At 37.5% G+C, this 14765-nt stretch overlaps 2 protein-coding genes across 3 annotated transcripts; both read left to right on the forward strand.

The window, feature by feature from the left end:
- Positions 1-255: 255 nt before the first annotated feature.
- Positions 256-10050, forward strand: LOC127795822 (uncharacterized). 2 transcript variants are annotated; one of them, XM_052327733.1, is made up of 9 exons: positions 256-563; positions 686-795; positions 7303-7421; positions 7541-7638; positions 8162-8249; positions 8319-8453; positions 8560-8668; positions 9019-9155; positions 9754-10050. In XM_052327733.1, exons 1-9 carry the CDS (start codon positions 502-504, stop codon positions 9796-9798), a joined length of 903 nt encoding a protein of 300 aa, XP_052183693.1. In that variant the 5' UTR covers positions 256-501; the 3' UTR covers positions 9799-10050. The 2 variants fall into 2 exon arrangements, with proteins under 2 accessions (XP_052183693.1, XP_052183694.1); XM_052327734.1 differs by having other exon boundaries at positions 524-563; positions 686-808.
- A 2364-nt stretch (positions 10051-12414) lies between these two features.
- On the forward strand, positions 12415-14765 carry LOC127794083 (uncharacterized). The gene is made up of 2 exons (XM_052324976.1): positions 12415-12572; positions 12673-14765. Exons 1-2 carry the CDS (start codon positions 12491-12493, stop codon positions 14496-14498), a joined length of 1908 nt encoding a protein of 635 aa, XP_052180936.1. The 5' UTR covers positions 12415-12490; the 3' UTR covers positions 14499-14765.

Raw genomic sequence — 14765 nt, forward strand, 5'->3', positions numbered from 1 at the left:
AAATTGTCCAAAAAACAAAAAATGGTCTCACAGATGGAAAACAGTTTTTCTATTTTTTAATTAAAAAAATCAATTTCAACCCAATTTCTAATTTTTAATTGCGAAGGACAGCTTGGTGTCTGACTGGGATATTTTCGTCTCAGAGACCGAATCAGAGACGGAAATTTTCCGTCTCTAAATGTCTCAGAGACGGCCTTAGGAGCGGAAATATTTCCGTCTCTACACGAGAATCGGTTTTATTCACGAACCCCCTCATTCGTTCTCTATTTTACTCCTACTAGGTCGAACCTCAGTCCCTCGCGTCGACTCCGCCGCCGCCGTTGCTGTGTCCCTCGCCGTCGCCTCCGCCATCCGTCTCTCTATAAGCCTCTTGGCAGTGGCTCAGCCTCTTGGAAGTCGGAAACCATAAACCCTTAGGGAGAATTTTTTTTTTGTTCAAGACCTTCGACTTGGAGCGAAATAAACCCTAAGAAGCTGTGGTTATTGTTATATTAAGTAAAGATGCAGCACGACGAGGTGATATGGCAAGTTATTAGGCACAATCACTGCAGTTTCATGGCCAAGTATTCTACACTCAACCAGTTCTTTCTCTCTTTTTTTTTTGTTTGATCAGACTTTTCTTCATATTCTGTTTCTATTTTGATTGATTGCTTGGTGTTGATTTTGGGGATTGTTGATTTGTCAGAATAACGACGGGAAATTTTTGCCGAAACCCGTATAACGTGACAGGGATTTGTAATCGGAGCTCCTGCCCTCTCGCTAACAGTCGTTACGCTACCATCCGCGACCATGATGGTACTGATTTCTCGTGAGTTTTTTTTTGTTGTGCTTTTTTGCATATTTGGGGCATTGAGCCCTTTCTTTGTTTCTCTTTAAGACGTGATTCCTAACGTTTCAAATGGAAGTCTCTGCCCATTTATTTGTTCTTGTGTTATCTGACTGATTGCAAATTTAGGATGCATTTAGCTTTGAATTGTCTGAGTTCATTAGGACAGTGGTTTTGATTTGTCTGATGGGAAATTGGCAATTGTTGTTCTTCAAGAAATTCTTGGGTTCTTCAGCTATATCTTTTATTATAGCAGGAACAAAGCAAGGGACTTCCTATGTGAACATGCATATTTACTCAATCGTATTTACTTTGGAGTGTTAATTTTCAAGAGAACTGCAAATAAAACTCAATGTAGAGAGAAATCGTACTACACTCCTTTATTCAGAGAAAGATGTTGGCTTTATAGCCTACAATGGATAACAAAGGAAAACAGAAAAAATATCCTCTAGAAACACGGATTCTCTCAACAATAATTCAAATATTTCCTAATAATCAGGGATTATTCAACAGCAATTAAGGATAACAGAAGAACCATTCAACACTCTCCCTTAAACTAAATGATCTAGATGCATTTAGTTTACTTCTGACATTGAACAAACACCCAACAGTCCTCTATGCTTCACAAAGGTCTCTAATTTCAATGGCTTAGTCAAGATATCAGCAACCTGATCTTGACTTTTGCAGTAAACCAGCTCCACAACCTCATCTTTTGTCAGATCACGAAGGAAATGAAACCTGATATCAATATGTTTACTCCTACCATGTTGCACAGGATTTTTAGACAGCTTGATAGTAGAAGTATTGTCACAATACAACACTGTTGGTCCCTTTTGAGTATGATGAACTTCTTCAAGTAACCTCCTCAGCCATACTCCTTGACATGCACAGGATGCAGATGCAATAAATTCAGCTTCAGTTGTGGACAAAGTGACCACTGGTTGTTTTCTTGAGGACCAGGAAATAGCTGCATCACTTAAGAAAAAAACATGACCTGATGTGCTCTTTCGATCATTCAAGTCTCCTGCAAAATCACTATCACTAAAACCAATCAACTTATCACTGCCACCCCTCTTGTAAAAAACCCCATAATCACATGTTCCTTTTAGATATCGAAGGACCCTCTTTGCAGCTTGCAAATGAAGCTCTGTAGGGCTCTCCATAAACCTGCTAATTAAGCTTATGACAAACATCATATCTGGCCTCGTAGCTGATAAGTACATCAAGCTACCAGTCAACTGCCTGTAGAAGGTCTAATCAACTTTTACTCCTCCCTCATCCTTTGAAATCTTGAAACCAGGGACAATTGGGTTGTGAGAAGGATTGCAATTCTTCATTTTGAATCTCTCTAAGACTTCTTGTGCATACTTCTTTTGATTAATGAAGATGCCTGCAGCAGATTGCACAACTTCTATTCCAAGGAAGTATCTCATCTTCCCTAAATCTGTCATTTCAAACTCCTCCTTCATAGAGAATTTAAATTCTCTAATCATTGATTCATCATTCCCTGTGAATATTAAATCATCCACATATAAACATACGATTAATAATTTACCTCCTTCTTCTGTTTTGATGAATAGTGTGTGCTCATAAGGACATTTCCTGAACCCAACCCTTGTGAAGTACCCTTCTATTCGGCTGTACCATGCTCTGGGTGCTTGTTTTAACCCATACAAAGCCTTTCTCAATTTGTAAACCTTGTGTTCATTCCCTTTGCTCACATATCCTTGTGGTTGTTCGATGAAAACTTGCTCTTTCAGCTCTCCATGCAGGAAAGCTGATTTTACATCAAGCTGAAACAAGATCCAATCATTGAGTGCCGCCAAAGAAATCACTAATCGAATTGTATCATGTCTTGCAACTGGTGCAAATACCTCAGAATAATCAACTCCATACTCTTGTGTGTACCCTTTTGCCACAAGCCGAGCCTTGAATTTGTCAACCTCTCCCTTCTCATTGAGTTTGGTTTTATAGATCCATTTGACACCTATTGCCTTTTCTCCTTTAGGAAGATCAACTAACTCCCAGGTGTCATTTTTCTTTATGGCTTCAATCTCAGCATCCATTGCTTGTCTCCACTTTTTGTTCTTGACTGCTTCGTTAAAGAAAATTGGATCACTGTCTGCAAAGAGTGCAAGATAGACTTGAGGGTCCTCATCAGACAGCTCTCCTCCACTTGTATAATCCTCCATCCATTCTGGTCTTCTTCCTTGACGTGGCAGAGGCTCAACAAATGTTTCTGGTACTTCATTGATGTCACTTGAGTCAGTGCTTGTACTGTCATCAGCTTGTTGCATCTCCTGGTGTGACTGTTCATCACTATTTTCTGCAAGGTCTACAGCACTTTCATTGATTTTATTACCACTCCAATCCCAACAGCTTTCCTCATCAAAGACAACATCTCGAGAAATGATAATTTTCTTTGTCAAAGGATTATAGAGTCTATAGGCCTTTGATTCTTCACTTACTCCAAGAAGCACACACTTGACCCCCTTGTCATCAAGTTTCTTCCGTCTTTCATCTGGAACTCGTGCATAGGCTATACTTCCAAATATTTTGAAGTAGTTCACTACAGGTTTATTTCCAGACCATGCTTCCTGTGGAGTCATATTTTTTTACAGCAAAAGTGGGACTTCTATTAAGCACATGCACACTCCAATTGACAGCTTCAGGCCAAAATTCTTTGGGAACTTTCTTCTTAGACATCATGCTTCGAACCATGTTCATTATGGTTCTATTTTTTCTTTCTGATACACCATTCTGATGGGGTGAGTATGCAGCTGTTAACTGCCTCCTAATTCCCTTCATTTCACACCAGGTTGTGAACTCTTTTGACATGAATTCACCCCCACGGTCAGTGCGCAGTGCTTTGATAAACTTTCCTGTTTCTTTTTCAACAAAAACTTGAAATTTCTTGAACATCATAATGGCTTCAGATTTTTCAGACAAAAAATATACCCAAGTTTTTCTACTAAAATCATCCGTAAAAGTAATAAAATACCTTTTCCCACTATTTGAGGTAGGATTTATAGGTCCACAAATGTCTGAATGAATGAGTTGTAATGGCTGATCAGCTCTCCAGGTGCTACTCTTTGGAAATGATTCTCTTTGCTGCTTGCTTAAGACACATTCTTCACACATACGCGAAGGAGATTGGATTTTTGGAAGCCCTCTCACCATCTGTTTTTCCTCCAGAGTTTTCAATCCATTAAAGTTGAGATGTCCGTATCTATAGTGCCAAAGCCATGTAGAATCTTGCACAGTTGACTGAAAACAACCTTGATCTTTACTTGCAGTTTGAGTTTCCAAAGTAAACATGCGATTACCAGCCATCTTGACCATTGCTACCAGTTCATTCCTTGGATCATATATTTGACAACTATGCTTCTGTATTATAATAGCAAAGCCATTTTCTTGCAACTGACCCAAGCTTATCAAATTGCTTTTGAGCTCGGGGGCATAGAACACTCCACTAATGGTTTGCACGACTTTGTTCATCATGATTTTCACATCTCCTTTCCCCATAACATTAATGCTCGAATTATTGGCCAGCTTCACAGTTTCTCGAAATGTTTCATCAAGCTCGGAGAACAATGTTCGATTACCACTCATGTGGTTACTACATCCGGAGTCAAGATACCATACTTCTTTTGCATAATCTTTCGCTGCATGGTTTTCATAAGCTTCTTTGCCATCCACGTAAGCCATCAAGAGCAGCTCCTCTTCGGTTTCAGCAAGATTTGCCTTTGTATCTTTCTCTTTTTCAGGACATTCCCACTGGTAATGCCCCAACTTGTGACAATTATAACACTCCAATTTTGACTTGTCAAATAAGCCTCGGCCTCGACCCCTTCCTCTACCTCGAAAACCTCCATGACCTCTGCCTCTCCCTAGAGATGATTCACCAGCAGTAGTCACTTTTAGAACATGCTCTTCCTCCACATGACTGAGCATTCGTTGTTCATGAACTAGGAGTGAGCTCTGTAATTCATCTATTGAAAGATTGTCAATATCCTTTGATTCCTCAATAGAACACACAACATAATCAAACTTTGGTGTCATTGATCGAAGAATCTTCTCAATCACAGTCACATCTTCCAGAGTTTCTCCATGAATCCTCATCCGATTTGCAATGGCCAATGTTCTTGCAAAGAACTCATTCACTGTCTCTCCAATTTTCATGTGAAGGATTTCAAACTCCTTGCGAAGAGCTTGCAATTGAGCACGCTTAACTCTGGCTGTGCCTTGGTATTTCTTCTTGAGAGAGTCCCATATGTCTTTTGCTGTATCTTTCTTGAGAATTGTCTCAAGAATTGCACGGTCAATAGCCTGAAACAGGTAGTTCTTAGCTTTCAAGTCCTTCAGCTTCTCGGCTTCAAGATTCTTGAGTTGCACCTCCGTCAGCACTTCGTCCTTTTTTGGCTCTTTTATCCCATTCTCAATTAGCCCCCAGTACTCATTTGAACGAAGAAAATTCTCCATTAGCATACTCCAGTGGTCATAGTGACCATCGAAGCGAGGAATTGCCGGTTGCACAAAGCCACTTCCATTTTCTGATGCCATGGATCTTTGCTGCTTCAAGTGAAAGCTGCTGCTTCTTCAATTGTCAGGCCCCCAATGGAGCTCTGATACCAGATGTTAATTTTCAAGAGAACTGCAAATAAAACTCAATGTAGAGAGAAATCGTACTACACTCCTTTATTCAGAGAAAGATGTTGGCTTTATAGCCTACAATGGATAACAAAGGAAAACAGAAAAAATATCCTCTAGAAACACGGATTCTCTCAACAATAATTCAAATATTTCCTAATAATCAGGGATTATTCAACAGCAATTAAGGATAACAGAAGAACCATTCAACATGGAGCAGTTATTATTATACAAAAAGAGTCACCTGATAGTATGATACTGTTACTAATTTATGACCCTAATTCTGGACTTCAAATAAGAAAATTCATCATCTGTCTTTTTGCCTCTAATTTGCTTACATACATGAATGGCATGCGATTGCATGATGGTTATGATGGGTGGAACACAAGAGGCAACCTCCATATTATTAAATGGAGAAAGGACCTATACATCCATAGGCAAATGCAATTGCTCAATAAAATTATCATTAATAATCTCACTAGGTCAGGTAGGCTACATGAATTATAGTTCTCTATCATTTCTATCTATGGTCATATTTTTTATAAGATCATTATATCCCATGTTATATATAAGCATTTTTCTTTAATGTCTTGTCCAGAATTTATGATGGAAGATTTTATGATTTTGTGAAAATGTATGTCAGTTATTTGCATGTTTAATGTGTTGTGTCGCTGGCCTGTGGTTCCTGGTTCATGCCAAACAAATGGGTCCATATTGCTTTCCTGAGGATTGAACTTTGTATGATTCTATTGATAGAATATGCTAATTAAGTCTGTCGAAACATAAATTTTTCTACATATCAAATGGAGGCTAAATGGCTGCAGTCGGGTTGGTTTCTTCATTGGATTATTGTACATCATTATAATTAATTAACATTAAATTAAATTAAATTAAAGTGTAATTAATGTCATTTGAAATGGGGGAGGCGTTTGATCTAAAAAGATAAACCACAAGAAACTTTAAGAGACATTTTTAAATCACAGGGGTTCCTTGTAAATTGCAGAAACAGAGGAGGTCTCAGGGCAACTTATCCCAATTTCATCTGTATGAAACCCAAAACTGTAAGTTCATGTATTCAAATTAACCACAAAAAACTCGTGTATGAAATTGACCAAAGCGTACAAGTTCTTGTACCAAAAGTGACCTTTTACAGTTTTGTTAATAGGCCTCCCAGTATCTGAAAGAATAGCATCCCTTTGTGATGACAAAAATTGGGCATCATTAATGGGAAATGAACCATTGCCCCTTGTAGTTATTGAACAATGTGCTTTTGCCAATCTTCTTGATCTTTATCTTTGTCTACTGGAGACAATACACTCATTGTAAAAGGTATCATTTGTTTGAGAATGTGAACTATAGTTGGGGCATCTGTTAGTTAGGCTTTTGATTCTTGAGCTGCCAATGTATTGATGTGGCTATTCATAGGTTGTGGGGCGTGTTGTATCTTTACCACATCAAAGGTGTCCACCAGCTGCCTATATATCCCAATTTTTTAGGCTAACACATACGGTCTTGTGATCATGTTGTGCGACTTGCACATGACAATGTAGCCACTGATCAATTTTTTGTTTTTGTTCTCTTTTTTTCCCCTTTTAATTAATAGCTGTTCATTTTGTTGGACAACCCGTCACTAATGGGCAGAGAAGTATTGAACATTGTGGGCACCTGTGTGTTGGGAAATAAGGAAGTGGTTTATTTGAATCTTATTGGATCTTATGTTGTATTCTCAATATGAAGCACTTGTGAATGCTATGGAATGTGCATGCATCTCTTGTCATAATTGATTGTGGATCTGATTATATTGTATCATTTATCTTGATATTCAGGAGTCTTCTACTTGTATATGAAAACCATAGAGAGGTCTCATATGCCAAATAAATTGTGGGAAAGAGTAAAGCTGCCAAGAAACTATGAGAAAGCCCTTGAAATTATTGACAAGCACATGGTATCAATATTCAGCTTGTTTCATTCTAATATAAGTCTTGGATTATTATATGCTTATCTCAATTCTCAAGGATACTCAATTGCTTAATGTGCTTAATGTGTTATTTTATCTATCTACAGATGTATTGGCCCAAGTATCTTGTGCACAAAACAAAACAACGATTGACCAAAATGACTCAGATGCGGATACGAATGAGGAAACTTGCATTGAAGACAAGGTTTTGCTCTTACCTTGTGCGCTATCTACATAACATGCTTAAAAGTGATCTACTGCATACATGTTTTATCTTATTTTTGAAACATGGTCCAAATGTTGGCTTTGAACAAGCAAAATTGTTTTTTGGGGAGAGGGAGGGAAAGTACTCTGCCTTAATGTTTGGTTTTTAATCTGCTGACTTTCCCACATAAAGTTCTTTCGTGCTTAGTGTTTGGAAGTACTTTGCCTTTATATTTCTTTTATATGGCTATTGGCTAGTCCCATGGACCGATATTTTTATTCTGTTGGATTTCCCCATGTGAAGTTCTTTCATATCTAGTGTTTAGAATATGCATGAAGAAAATTGAGGATCTGCATTGTGTTGCAATATAGTGTAATGCCTAGAGATTGTTGTTCTGCAGAACTTTTAGTAGATTAGTTCATTGCTGAGCACTGAACTAATGACATGTAAATTTTATTAGCTGACTGGTGGTTCTTTCCAGATTTAACAATGTTCATGTCCCTTCTTTGCTGTTGTTTCCCAGGGAAAAGATAATGACAACACCTAGGAAAGAGAAAAAGAGAGAGGCTAGAAGAGAGGAGAAGGCTGAAAGGGCAGCAGTATTGGATAAGGTTGTAGAACATTTTGTTTATGGTTGATAAGCAGTTCTGGAATCTTACTAATGTGTTATGATTGTGCAGAGTATTGAAAATGAGCTGCTTGAACGACTTAAAAGAGGAGTTTATGGAGACATATATAACTACCCTGTAAAAGAATACAATAAAGTTCTTGATATGGAAGGACTTCAGGCTGCTAGTGAAGATGAAGATGAGGAAGTACTGCTTGTTTAACTTATTTTTTATGAGCCTCATCAATTTAATGTTGCAGTCTGAAAAATGCTAGAAAAATTAATTATACTCTATTTTTGATTGGAATATCCAGGAACCTGAGATAGAATATGTTGAAGGCTATGAAGAACTTGAAGAGGAAGATGATATGGAAGATTTTGTTGGTCTTCCAGTCAACAAATATCGCACTGAGGGTGATAATGGTTAAGTTCTCACAAGATTATAAGTATCTCTAGCTTCATAGATCTATTTGGTTGAAATGATTTTTTCCGATGTCTGTGTGTGCGCTGGATTTGTCGGCACATGCATAGTTAATATGTTGACTATCATAATCTTTCTGTTTTAGTTCTTATTTGTTATACCCCTGAACTTATACTATGGGTTTTTGGGCTTTGGCAGACATAGTAAAATTAGAAGTCTAACAAGAGGAAATCATCAAAGCTCTCATTTACATCTGTTGTCATTAATCACTTGAAGAGCCTGGTTATATTGTTGTGCTTATTTTGCAACGGACCTTAACAAATTGAATGTTTGTTTCACGACACTGTTACAGGTGATGATGGAATGGATGATGGAGATGAAGAAACAGTAGCAGTTGAGAGCAAGAGAGTAAGAAGAGATTCTCAAAGGAAGCTCGAGAAAGAGGAACCCACTGCCAAATTGAAGAAGAAAGCTAGAGTGCTTGTTGAGGTAAAGCTTTTGCACTATCTTCAGTATTTTTCAAGAATACTTCTGTTCAGCTCCACTGTGGTTGTTGCAGTAGGATCAGGAAAAAGAAAAAGGTTCATTGCAGTTTGGTACCTTGTCTCCATCATATTTGTAACTTTTAGCATGTGTTGCTATATAAAAGAATGGGTAAAATGGGCTGTGGACCATTGAGATTTGGTATAAATACAAAGAGATACCCTTACATTTAAGAAATTACAGTGACTACCCCCTTTATCAGATTAGCCCTCGCCCTGAGATTTATGCTCTAAAGGGAGGTCAGTGTAATTTACTCTAAAATGGAAAATCAGCATAGAATCATGGGCAAGCAGGCAAACCCTAGGAGGCGGCTTGACTATTGCATATTATCTTGGTTGCTATGTTAGATGTTGTCAGCAATAAAGTTGCTCATTTGGGTTCCAGTTGTGATACAGTCTCTTTGCAAAAAGTAGGGGAAATGTTGTAGTGCATAAATACAATCCTTGCAAAATGGGAGCCTTCGTGCATTAAGATGCCTTTTTTCATATAGATGTTGCAAGTTTGCTTATACTGATTTCTCATGGTATCTTTTTTGTCTGTTAAGGTTGAGCATGAAGATACGGACGAAAGACAGAGGGCAGTCCAATGAGAGATCGGTCTTGAATTTTGTAGGAGATGGCCATCTTTGATGATTGGCTTGTTGAAGAGGGAAAGGTTGTTCACAAGCGGGGGTTGGCATTTTTAATGTTGTTTAAAGATAACTAGGACTACTTGTGTTTTTTTCTTTTCTTAATTATATAAATTCTTCTTGTTTTCTTTTGCAACTACTTGTCCCTACTCTTTCTGACCATCTACTATCCAGAAACTATAAAATTTACTTCAATTTTGTTGTTGTTCAAAACGTTCCATTTGCAGGTGACTGCATTGCAATTATCTGTTATAAATAGGAATGGCCATTGCCTGGATGCTTACTTCCCCATTTTAGTCCCCTGAACTCATTTTTCTTCCCTTCCCTATTAAATTAAATTTACATGATTTCCCAATCCACCTCCCTGTTTGTAATGGGTATGCGCTGCATGTTAACTTATGTACAAAATTTAAAAATAATTTATTCTTAAAATTATGTTGTATTTTCATTTATATTTTTCTCCATATTAATATTTATATTTTATGGTACTCTTGAAATTTTTATCAATGATATAATATAAAAAATAATTTTAGAGAATAAATAAATATTTGTCAAGAGTCTCTACGAGATTGAAGCATAAATATTTTTCTATTTTTTAATAAAGATATGCATTATTTAAATACTTGAAATTATTTTGGTGTCTTTTATTCTTAATTTTAAGTTATGATAGATGATCTTGAAGATCAATCATAGTAGACATGTTAAATAGTATTACAGTTCTAAAGAATTATATATATATAATATTATATTTTGATTAATCCTATTTAGTTATAGAAGAATTGATAGTTTTTAAAAAAATATATAAAAAATATTTTAATTAATCCTGAAGATTAAGAATTGATTATGTTTACTAATTTTGTTTGACTACTAAATATTATTATATTATTTATAAAATTCTCTGTTAAATCTTATAAAATTTGAGATCGTTACTCTTGATATTGTCTAAAAAAAAATTTATTTATTATAGATACATGGCCTTGAAATTCATTTTGATGTCATGAATCTTGGGAATACAATTAAGAAAGCATCCCAACAGCATCACACAAAAGTTATGATCTTCTTTGCGGCCATTTACATGAAACACTAAAAGTTATGATTTTCCTTTGACACCATTTACATGAGACACTAAAAACTAATAAATATCTCATCATTAAATATTCATTCAGATTGTGAACAAATTTACAAGGAAGGAGGTTATAAGCATCAAAGGCTATTATTCTTCCAAGAACTCAAAATGATTTGATGTAGCTGAGATTGCAAGGTTTTAAAATTGTGAGTGAATATAATTTTACTCTTTTTAAAATCAACTTCACAACTACAATCATATGGTGAAAAGGTTACTAATACAAATATATTTAAAAAAATATTCTATACTTCTCACCTTTAACATTAAAAAAAAAAGTGTTTAGCGACTAATTTTAGATAAGGAAATAATTTCGTCTTTATTATAGATGGAATTCGAGACGACTTACGTAAAAAACCAATAGAGATGGAATTATAGAGGAAGAAATTCTGCCTCTAAGTTAAACTACATAGTCCGTTTTTAAATTCATTTTTAAGTAAACAAAAACACTTAGGGATAGAAAATAATTTGTCTTTAAAACTAAAAAAATCTATCTAACTAAAAATTTGAAATTTGTCTATGTTTGAGGGACTACATGAAAAAATACATAAAATAGAAAATAATTCGTCTCTAAAAGTATATTTTTTTTGTTATTGTAATATTAAGAAAAAAAATCCATCTCAACCTATTTTTTAAGATCTTGAGTGCCAAAAAAATTATTTTTATTATTTTAATATATATATATATTTGTGAATAGAGAATAAATACATTCCATCTCTAAGCTGCAAAAAATAGTTGGAGAAGTCTTCAGGTCGTAGATCAACTTGCAAAGAAAGAATGTATTGGGATGTTACTCTTTAGGCTCTTAAGTTCTGTGTTCGAGCTCTGAGTAGAAAATAGTTCAGTAGATAAGAAATAATTCAGAAAAATAAAAAGTGCTTGTCGCCCTCACGTTTGCGGTTATGTTAGACGTCGAAATCTTGCTTGCTGGATTCCCTAATTTACCTCTTACTGAAATCGTGGGGTCGAATAGTAAGAGGCGCTCGTGATAGTGCATTTAAAAAAAATAATTAAAGAAATTATACTCACTCAAAATATCTTTTAAACTGAAAACTAAATATTATTTATAAAGTTCTGACAACCTTGAATCTTACAAAATTAGAGTTCATTATTCATGATATTTCTAGAAAAAAATATCTATCATGGATGCATGATGCTGAAATTCATCTCGATGCCATGAACTTGAAAATACAAGTAAGCAATTAAGGAAGGCAATTAAGCATCCCAACAGAATCACGCAAAAGTTTTGATCTTTCTTCGCCACCATTTACATGAAGAAGGATTGAAAACTGAATATCTCATAATTAGTTAGGTGGACGTGGATCAGATCATGACCGAAAATTGAACCGTTACCACCTGACAGAGCCAACGGTCAAAAAACGAGGGGCTTCGAATTTCAAACGGATTGATTATATATATCTCTCCCCAACGGTCATCTCCGCGTCATTCAGCTCCCTCCCAAGCAGCGAACAGAGAGAAGGAAAGACAACAACCGCCATTAACCACCGACCTCGAAGCTCCGTCAAGGATATGACTCCTCCTTCTGACCATGGCTTCTCTTCTTCACCTGCTTCCAGTAAACCACCTGCATTTCGAAAATTCTCACCCTCAGGTACTACTATCTTCTCCTCTCAATTAATTTTCTTGGTCTTTCCTTTGGTTTCTCAGAAACCAAACGAGCAATAACCAATCTGGGTCCGGTTTGGATGCAGGAGAAGCTGATGAGAATGATCCAAACCATGGAGAAATGGCGCCAAAGAAGTCACTAATGAAGCACTTCATGTCCCCCACCATATCTGCAGCTTCCAAGGCTGCTGTTCCAAGAAAGAAAATCTTGGCCGAGAGAAATGAAGCCTCCAATTTTTCAGGCTCGCAGCTTCATTACTCCCCTGATCTTGATTCAAGAACTCTTCCTTCTGATTCTTCGTCTAAGCCTTACGATCCCTTGACAAATTACCTCTCGCCGAGGCCCAAATTCCTCCGGTACAATCCGAGCCGGCGCCACGAGATCTTCCTGCGCCAAGAAGATGAAGAAAAAGATGGGTTTGGTGTCAACACAACTGTTTCTTTTGATTCCCATGGAGCTGTTGTTCAAGATATTTTACCGGATGAGGCAGACAGCTCCTGGGTCTTGGCTTCTCAAGAAGAAGATTCGATGAAACAAGAAGATGAAATTAGTGGTGAAGATGATGTTTCTGATTCTGATGAGGAAATTGAGGAGTTGGAGGAGGAGGAGGAGGAGGAGAAGCACTCGATTTTCAAGGGGTTGATGAAACTTCTCTTGGTAATTGGCATCTTGTTCACATCTACGCTTCACATATCTTTCATGAACTCTCCTTCTTCGCCTGGGCTAAAAGCTGTCCAGGATCAAAACCATACCTTCGACGTGATTTGCAGAGGTAGAAGTGGATCTTACATTCGGAAAGAATGGATTCAAGAAGTGACAGTTGAAGATGTTTATGATCATCATCAAATGGGTGAAGCCAAGGAGGTCGTTGAGCAGTTTCTAGGAGCGGAAACTGGGAAATTCGAAGATGATGATGGTGATCATCCAGGAATGGAAGAATCTGGAGAAATAAAAAATGTTGTTGATCACAGCTTGGAGAAAACAGGGGCAGATTCTGATCCGTTTAAAGGGATTGAATACGAGAAGGATGCCACTATAGAGACTGGGAAATTTGAGGATAATGATGATGCAGAAAATGGAGAAATTGAATATGTTGACGATCACAGCTTGGCGGAATCAGGGTTGGATTCTGATCAGCTCAAGGGGGTGGAAACTTCTCATTCTGATCGTTCTTCTGAAGAAGAAAACGAGGCCAACGGTTTTTCAAGCTTCAAAGATGAAGCAACCAAAGATGAGGATGGAGTTGAAACAATGGAGTTGGACATCGAGAACACAGAATTTTGCAAGATGAGTTCAGACCCATCGTTTGATGATAGATTCTTAGTAGTTTCCATGATCATTGCAGCTGCTTCAGCCTTGGGATTTCTTTTCTGTCGCAAGAAGCATTCCGTATCAACCAGAAATCCTCCTCCGAAATCTTCGGAAGCAGAGAAAATCATCTCTGAAGAGCCAGTTCTTCCCAATGTGGAAGAACTAATCGAGAAAGTTGAGTCTTTCGTGAAGCCACCGCGTCCTATTCGCCGCCCAACAGAAGAAGAAGATTCAGGGGACTTTAACCAGACCGGAGCGCCGGCCGTGGAGTTGATTGGGGAATTTGTGGTTGAAAAGGTCAGTGAGAGAGTCAAGAGGATGAAGATTGAAGAGAGCCAGGATTCCGTGTCTCGTGAGAAGGGGTGGCGGCGGAGCAACGAAGCAGCAGCTGATGCGGCGGTTTCCGGTCAAGCCCAGCTCTCTGTATCGGAGTTGTCAGCCGTGAAGTCTTCTTCTTCTCCTCCTTCTGCTTCATATGGAAGCTTCATTGCTGGAAAGGAGATTGTGAAGAAGAAGGAAGATGGAGAAGCAAGGACGGCGGTCAGAACGCCGGTGAGGCGATCGAGCCGGATCTCCAACCGGGCAGTGTTGTCTCCATGAATGATCCCTTCATCTTCATCTTCATCATCTCCATGAAACCATGCACAGAGAATGTATTCATTCTCTCTGTTGTTTCAACTTCCATCCATCCTTGTTAATTCAGCCTCTTTTCCGCTGAAAATTGGCCGAGGCTCTGTGTTCACTGTGTGTGTGTTTCCGATCGATCATAGTATTTTCATCTCTGTGTTTAATTAATTTGTTGGAACTGGTTTTTACTTTGATGAAAGATGCAGCCTTTTCTGTATCCATTTCTTATCCATGATCAGT

This window comes from Diospyros lotus, chromosome 2, assembly GCF_014633365.1.
Source record: "Diospyros lotus cultivar Yz01 chromosome 2, ASM1463336v1, whole genome shotgun sequence".
NCBI lineage: Eukaryota > Viridiplantae > Streptophyta > Magnoliopsida > Ericales > Ebenaceae > Diospyros > Diospyros lotus.

Bases quoted from the DNA above. Each gene is read 5' to 3' on its own strand.
- LOC127795822 (XM_052327733.1), top strand. From the start codon at position 502: ATGCAGCACGACGAGGTGATATGGCAAGTTATTAGGCACAATCACTGC. The intron at 8,250-8,318 runs GTTGTAGAACAT...ATGATTGTGCAG, and splicing joins GGGCAGCAGTATTGGATAAG to AGTATTGAAAATGAGCTGCT. The intron at 8,669-9,018 runs GTTAAGTTCTCA...ACACTGTTACAG, and splicing joins TCGCACTGAGGGTGATAATG to GTGATGATGGAATGGATGAT.
- LOC127794083 (XM_052324976.1), top strand. From the start codon at position 12,491: ATGACTCCTCCTTCTGACCATGGCTTCTCTTCTTCACCTGCTTCCAGT. The intron at 12,573-12,672 runs GTACTACTATCT...GTTTGGATGCAG, and splicing joins TCGAAAATTCTCACCCTCAG to GAGAAGCTGATGAGAATGAT.